This window comes from Poecilia reticulata, linkage group LG20 (assembly GCF_000633615.1).
Source record: "Poecilia reticulata strain Guanapo linkage group LG20, Guppy_female_1.0+MT, whole genome shotgun sequence".
Taxonomy (NCBI): domain Eukaryota; kingdom Metazoa; phylum Chordata; class Actinopteri; order Cyprinodontiformes; family Poeciliidae; genus Poecilia; species Poecilia reticulata.
In genome coordinates this window covers 26,192,924-26,200,245 of record NC_024350.1, presented here as the reverse complement: position 1 = coordinate 26,200,245, position 7,322 = coordinate 26,192,924, and the positions used below count along the sequence as shown (strand labels likewise).

The following is a 7,322-nucleotide window of genomic DNA, read 5'->3' as shown; positions in this document are numbered from 1 at the left end:
TAATACAGTACATCTGGTTTTTCCTGGTGCTGTTAATCTTGATCTAAATTTTGCTTTCTTCATTTCTTGCATGGTAAAAGAAACATCCATGACATSAGCTGGAGTTGTTTCACCTTCTAAAATAAAACCATTTGGCCTTCTCGTCTGCTCTCTTTCCCCTGTTCTGATAAATTATCTGAACTGTGGATCTTTGCTAATGTTCTTGCCATGACTTCCTTTGTTCCTGCTGTTTCTTTTTCATGTTTTAGAATCGGGTTTGTTCTGTTTCCCCTCGTTTTCCTAATCATTCTCCATACATCAGCTGTTGTTCTGCCCATTGAGTCAAAAATCTCTCCATTTTGTTTTCTTTGCCTTTTTAATAACTTTCTTTGCTTCTGCTTATCTTTTTATTTACAGTTACATTTTTAAATTATGTTCTTTTCAATAAAGCTCAATTTCTTTTCCTTATTGCTTGTCACTTTATACTTTCCTTCTTCCTTCATCCTACATGCTCTGTCTTTTTATTCTATATTACTTATCATTAAGTTTCCATTTCTGAACTTTTGCATTCGTGATGTCCCCCAACTTGATTCTTCAGAATCATGGATAGTTTAACTGGACTGATCATTTGCAGAGCCCTTGACTCTAAAAATCACTTTAAACTCCCTCATTTCTCCTCCATTTCTTCTTCACTCATCCCAGATTTTCACCCCTCTTCCCTTCTTCCCAACGCCTGCCGTCTCTGAAGAATTTCCTCTTTTTGGACTCATCCTTTCATTACTCGATGTTTCACTGCTCCTGTCACTCTGGCCCAGCTGCGTCTACCCGCTTTAGAATAATCTTCATCTTCCTCTCTTTCAGTTCTCAATTTCAACTTTTTAACCATCAATATAAATCTGCTTCCTTTTTCCTCATTCCAATCTCAGGACAAGCCAACTAGACAGCTGAATGATAGGTATTTTCCTAGAACCTACATAAAAGAACCACAGACAACGTATATGAATTCTATAAGCTTTTGCAAAAGAGAAAACTCTGTTAACTGCTCCTCTGAGCCGTTCACAGAGCGTTCTGAAAATCTTTGGGTACAGCTCGTCTTTTATTATCAAACTTCAAAGAGGGAGGATAGGCAAGATAGACAGCAGAGGAAAMACAGCAAAGGTCGTAAAACAATTTAACATCTGACCTACGATCTGAGCCCGGTTCAAATCTCGGTCAAACTGTTTCACATGAAGATGAACAGACAGTTGTGACCTCCAGGTCAGTTACACTAAAGAAGAGACTTTAAACTGACTAACATTAGACTGAATATGAACTAAAGTAACAACAAAATGATAATACCAAAAAATCTCTTATCACTGAACCTTTTCAGAGGCACTTTAATTAGTGACAGGTGTGTGCTGACTCCGATTTAATAAGAGTTTGAATGTAATTGGTTAAATCTCCTCCTCCCGTTTTAAAGGTGTGCATACTTATGCAACCACATTATCTCAGTTGTTTATTTGTATACCAAGTATGTTAAATGCTAGCATGATTGATGCTGAACTAATCATCAGTGTACTTATTTTAGAACAACAAATTTTGTGCTTCGTGTATTTTAATAGTAATTTATAGAAAATGACCATTTGAAGTGAACTATTATGCTTTTTTGGAACAACTAAAGATATACTTGGTATGTTTGAAGTATACGGCTTTTTATGTCATAAATGTGCTATATTTATGTTTAAGGTTTACTAAACTATACTATTTGGAAATACTACCAAAAGTACACTTTCAGAAAAGTATTGTTTATATATATTTGTAATATATTTTTGAAATGTACATTTAAAATATATTTTTACAAATACATTCAAAGTGTATTTTTAAAAGGATTATCCAAAGTGCTATTTTAGTAATATATTAAATTCAGACATTTGATCTGTTGGAGTAAGGATGCATCTAAAAGCTGCAGGACGGTATGGAGGACCCGACCTGACCGGACCTCCAGCGTTGAGCACATTTAGTGTCTCTCTGGTTCTGCTGATTCAAACTTTACCTGCATCCCTCCGTTAGGTGGCTGTCATCGTCCCGTTCAGAAACCGCTCTGAACACCTGAACCACTGGCTCTACTACCTCCATCCGGTCCTGATGCGTCAGCAGCTGGACTACGGTGTGTACGTCATCAACCAGGACGGAGACGGACCGTTCAACCGGGCCAAGCTGATGAACATCGGATTCAATGAATCGCTGAAGGAATACGATTACGACTGTTTCGCCTTTTCGGATGTAGACCTGGTGCCAATAGACGACAGGAACCTCTACAGATGTTCTGACCATCCCAGACATTTGTCAGTGGCTATAGATAAATTTAACTACATATTATCCTCAAAAACAGCCTTTGGTGGCGTCTCCCTGCTGACCCAGGAGCAGTTCCTGAAGGTCAACGGTTTCTCAAACACGTTCTGGGGCTGGGGCGGCGAGGACGACGACCTGTACAACAGGATCCTCCACAGAGGAATGTCCATAACTCGGCCGGACGCTAAGATTGCAAAGTACAAGATGATTAAACATGGAAGAGACTTGCACAATGAGGTGAATCCAGAAAACGCTGTGAAAACACAAAAAACAGCAGAGAATATCGACACTGATGGACTAAATTCACTCAACTTTACTGTCAAAGAGATTATGAAGGATGTACTGTACACTTTAATCTCTGTGGATGTTCAGTCGCCATGACGATGATTTAAACACTGGATCTTACTTGGAATGGTGGCCGTTATGGCTTAATTCTGACAGGCGTTTTCTTAAACCATGCATGGGTTTATTATCTTGGAAAATAACAATCATGATATGAAAGTGTAAGTAAAATGTATGAACTTTGGTTACCAGAAAGCACAGATACTTTTTACCCAAATGATTTTCACAGTCAACAAGAAATCGTTTGGCTTGCTTGTTTTTTGTGGTCAGTTTGTTTGACTGGTAAAGATGTGGTAGGAAACCACGTCTGTTGCTTAGGCAACAGACGTGTTGCTTAGGCAACAGACGTGGTTTCTGAATTTTTGTAGTTTGAAGCCATTTTACTATAAAAGGTAAAGAATTAAAGTAAAGTTGAACAATGGTGTGTGAGAATAAGGAGATAATTTAAATGCACAAATAATATCTTGATATTCTGCCGTGTTTTGCTGTTGTGTGTTTTTATCTCAACATCCTACAACTTGTGGATAAACAACCTTTTTGAAAAAAATGGCAGGTTTCAATTTTTTTTCAGTTTCAAAATTTAGCAGTTTCAAATCTTTTGTTTAGCTTCAATTGTTTTTCTTTTGAGCAAACTTTATGGCACCAATTTAGCTCCATAGAAATGTAGGAATTCTTCCACTGTTGTCATTTTTGATATTTTCCTAAAATGAGAAGATAATCTCAATTTAATTTCAAGATAGATTCCCTTTCAGCAGAGCACAGGAAACACAAGGGCGGTGAATCTTGGCAACATTTTTGCTCCTAACTAGTTAGCTGGTTAAATATCAGCTCCTATTTGCTTTAGTGTCTGGGCTCTGGATTGCTAATGTTTCACTTCCTCCACCGCTGGCAGACAATAACTCTAAAACAGAGCAGAAATTTGATGTCATAGTTCACAATGTCTTCTGTTCTCCGATTGGCCGGTCAGAATTCGGCTGGAGGAATCCAAGTGAATGGGAGAAATCCCAGACTGTGCTGGAAGTTTCCTAAAGACTTCATTAACTCTGGGGAACAGTTATTGCCAAGCTTACCTCCTGGATAAATTAATAACAAACTGATTAAACTTTTTTTTCTTAGCTGAATTCAGACCTGATCGTTTTTCCTGACTTGCAGATATGATAAATTATTTAAACTGCACCTCATGTGCAGCTGAAAGCCTCGATGAAAAAGAATGAACCAGTTTTAGTTAAAAGTTAGTTATTTTAACTCATGATGTTGAGAGTAAATTATACACTTGTTACATTTAGTATCTCAGACAAAAAATTGGTATTGGCAGAAAACTAATCGGTGCACATCTAGAATTAAAGTTTTTATTGTTTATACGTATAGAAAATTTGATCCAAGGGATTTTTCTTCACACATTAATTTATTGAATACATTTACATTCAAATATAAACAATAAAAACAAACACATAAAAAGTACAAGTTCAGAAAAAAGGATGTTCATACATGTGTTTTATTGAGTCTTAAAAAGTGAATTCATGTTTAGAATGGAGCTTTGAGTTCATAAGTGCAGCTCCTGCCCCGGCCTGGTGGGGGCGCTGCGGTCAGAGCGACAGGTTGACCTCGCTCTTCAGCTTCCCGCTGCTCAGGCTGTGGATCATGGCGATCATGGCCGAGTGTTTGTTCAGCTCGTCTTCCTTCTGCTTTAACTTGCTCTCCAGCTGGCTCTTCTGCAGCTCCAGAGACGATGCCTGCCAGAGGTCAAAGGTCAGAGGAACACAGAGCATCACTAAGCTTTTACAAACTGCAGTTTAGATTTTTCTATCATCAACTGTTTTCCTGCAGGAACCTCTGCCCACCAAGGGGGAAAATGTTAAAAACCTTAAAATAAATGTAGCTTTTATTCCAGAATCTAAAATATTCTCCAAGTTGATTTCAGACAAAATTCAAATATAATTTTGTGGTAGAAAAACTGTTTCACTGCAAACAATCAGATCAACGACAGCAGCTGCCTTTTCCTGTTAATTACAGCAGGAGGCCATCAACAAACAAACAATGAATAATAATAGATCGACTATTTGTAATCATTAGCATAGCTTTGGATCAATAACATTTGTCATTTGGCCAATAATAAGTTCATCTAGTATTTAATAAGCTCCAGCAAATGGCCACGGATGAAAGTCTTCAGTCAGAGGATTCTTCAGAGTCGTTGGAAGACTGACTGCTACTGGAGAGTCTTCCTTCTATCCACTGATTTGTGTAGAGAAATCGACTTTCTGATGCTTTGTGATTTTGTACAGAAACTCTGGTTTACTGGAGGCGGCCATCTTTAGCAGATTTGTGCAAATAAACCCAAAACAAACGAGAAGCGAGCTTGTTTTGTCCGACTGCTAACCGCTAACAGCTGCTAGCCGCTCACCTTGATGCTGACGTCCTTCCTGGCTTGCTCCGTTTTGTTCAGCTCCTTCCTGAGGACGTCCACCGTCTCCTCCAGGTCTCTCCTCTCCTGGTGCTTCTCCCTCAGCGTCTCCTCTCTGGACCGCAGCTCCGCATGCAGACCTACAACAAACCAGCAGAAACATTTACAAACTAATAACTGCAGTGTAAGTCTGTCACAGTAATCAGTAAATCGCATAATGAATAAAAACGAGCTCATTACTTCCATTTTCATGATTTATCGTTTCTCTCCATCAAAAAACTGGATGATAAAAATCTTCAATCTGTTGTTTTGGTCTCAACCAGCTTCATAATCCGTTTCATTTGTAGTTTCTGTTTTGTTTATTGTAGAAATTTTAAATGTCTTCTGGTGTTAAATGTTCATCAGAATTTAAAGTTTATTGATCTTTGAGAATATGCTCTGGCATTTTCATGCCTTTATTATCGATACAATACTAGAAATTTGTCTCAAAACAACAATAATATTGTTTATCATGGCCTCCTGCAGAGGTTAGATCACTGCAGGAACGTCTCATCTGTGATGGTCAAACCGACCTGCAACGTCGCTGTTCTTCTTCTCTACTTCCAGCTGCAGGGATTTGATCTCCTCCTCTCTCTCCTGCAGCTCTGATGTGATTCTGAAACAGACAGAAACCAAACCAAACGTCTACTTGGTTCAAATGAAGAGGATAAAAAGCAGCTGAAAGGCTCCAGCTGTCGGCTTCCTACTTGTCCTTGTGGAGCTGCAGAGCTTCGTGGTTCTTCCTCAGCGTGTCGTTCTGTTTGCTCAGAGAGATGTGAGCCGCCTGCAGCTCCTTCAGCAGACGCTCCGTTTCAGTAAGCCTGCACAGGTAAAAGCGTCTCGGGTCAAAACGTCTGACCTTCACTTGAAACAAGGCAAAACTAACTTACAAGTAACTTTTCACCAAGAGACAGTAGCTTGTTTAAAGTCAATGGCTCCTTAGTGCTGATGTAAAAAAGGTCCCACTGTCAGATTATTTCGGCTGCACAGTGGTGCAGTTGGTAGAGCTGTTGCCTTGCAGCAAGAAGGTTCTGGGTTCGATTCCCGGTCTTCCTGCATGGAGTCTCCATGTTCTCCCTGTGCATGGTGGGTTTTCTCCAGGTACTCCAGTTTCCTCCCACAGTCCAAAAACATGACTGTCAGGTTAATTTGCCTCTCTAAATTGTCCCTAGATGTGAGTGTGTGTGTGCATGGTTGTTTGTCCTGTGTTGCCCTGCGACACTGGCGACCTGTCCAGGTGACCCCGCCTCTCGCCCGGAACGTTAGCTGGAGGCAGCAGCACCTCCTGACCCCATTAAGGGACAAGGGTGTAAGAAAATGGATGGATGGATGTCAGATTATTTCACTTATAAAAAGACATTTTTACATGTTTTAAGTGAAATAATTTAAGTTTTTTCTCATCAATATTAAGGAATTATTGACTTAAAACAAGCTCTTATTTATTGCTGAAGTTACTGATAAGCAGAGCATCCAAACAGTATAGTGTAGTTATTAAAGTGAATGAAACTAGTTACTAACCAACTCTGACTGTGGTTTAGTTTGGTCTTAATTCAAGAGTTTTAGGACATTTGCAGCAGAAACAGCCCACAGCTGCTTGGTGAGGTTTGTGTCAGGATGCATTAGGATGTAATTTAGCCTCTGACCTGTTGAGCAGAGCGTTGTAAGCTCCTTTCAGGGTCTGGTGTTCCTCAGAGTCCCTCTGCAGCCGAGCGTTGTGCTGCAGCAGCTCCTCCATGTCGGCTCTGGACCGCTCCACCTCCAGAACCTGGTTCCCCAGCTCGCCCTGCAGATCCTCCCGCCGGCGCTCGACGTCCTTCAGCAGGCAGGCCAGCTTCCGCGCCTGCAGGAGGGAAACCAGAGAAACTGCAGATCTGGAGGATTTTACCAACAGGTTCAACCTAAGAGACGCCGTTGATAAAGCTACAGTCAAATTTAACGGCAATAATTTGAGTTTAGTCTGTTACAGTCTGTTCATCTTTCACCATGTTATTAATTCATTTATACATTTCACAGTTTACAAACTCTTCAGTTTACTTAAACTGGTGAGTCTGCAGGTCATTCAAACTGAAGCATTTGTTTATTTTCTTATTCGCTGAACAACCTAAAGGTTTCCAGGCCTGAGAAGCCGAGTTAAAAGTGTTACAGATTATTCTGTTATGTGGAGAGTCTGAGGTGTTTCCTCTTCACTGATGTTCATTATGAAACAGAATGATTCAGTTCACCTCGATGT

The 7,322-nt window shown here is 39.9% G+C and overlaps 2 protein-coding genes across 2 annotated transcripts in view; one reads left to right on the top strand and one right to left on the bottom strand.

Annotated features, from left to right (window-relative positions):
• The window catches only part of LOC103457033 (beta-1,4-galactosyltransferase 1-like), an 8,784-nt gene extending 6,062 nt beyond the window's left edge, over window positions 1–2,722 (top strand). Inside the window, exon 3 of the mRNA XM_017301827.1 lies at window positions 2,029–2,722. Coding sequence (XP_017157316.1) covers window positions 2,029–2,691 — 663 coding nt within the window. The 3' untranslated portion in view covers window positions 2,692–2,722. The remainder of the gene's footprint in view (window positions 1–2,028) is intronic.
• A 1,403-nt stretch (window positions 2,723–4,125) lies between these two features.
• cip2a (cellular inhibitor of PP2A) overlaps window positions 4,126–7,322 on the bottom strand; it is a 16,124-nt gene continuing 12,927 nt past the window's right edge. The window contains exons 18-22 of the mRNA XM_008396870.2: window positions 6,736–6,932; window positions 5,800–5,913; window positions 5,626–5,708; window positions 5,054–5,193; window positions 4,126–4,385 (exon numbers count right to left, since the gene is read on the bottom strand). Coding sequence (XP_008395092.1) covers window positions 4,239–4,385; window positions 5,054–5,193; window positions 5,626–5,708; window positions 5,800–5,913; window positions 6,736–6,932 — 681 coding nt within the window. The 3' untranslated portion in view covers window positions 4,126–4,238. The remainder of the gene's footprint in view (window positions 4,386–5,053; window positions 5,194–5,625; window positions 5,709–5,799; window positions 5,914–6,735; window positions 6,933–7,322) is intronic.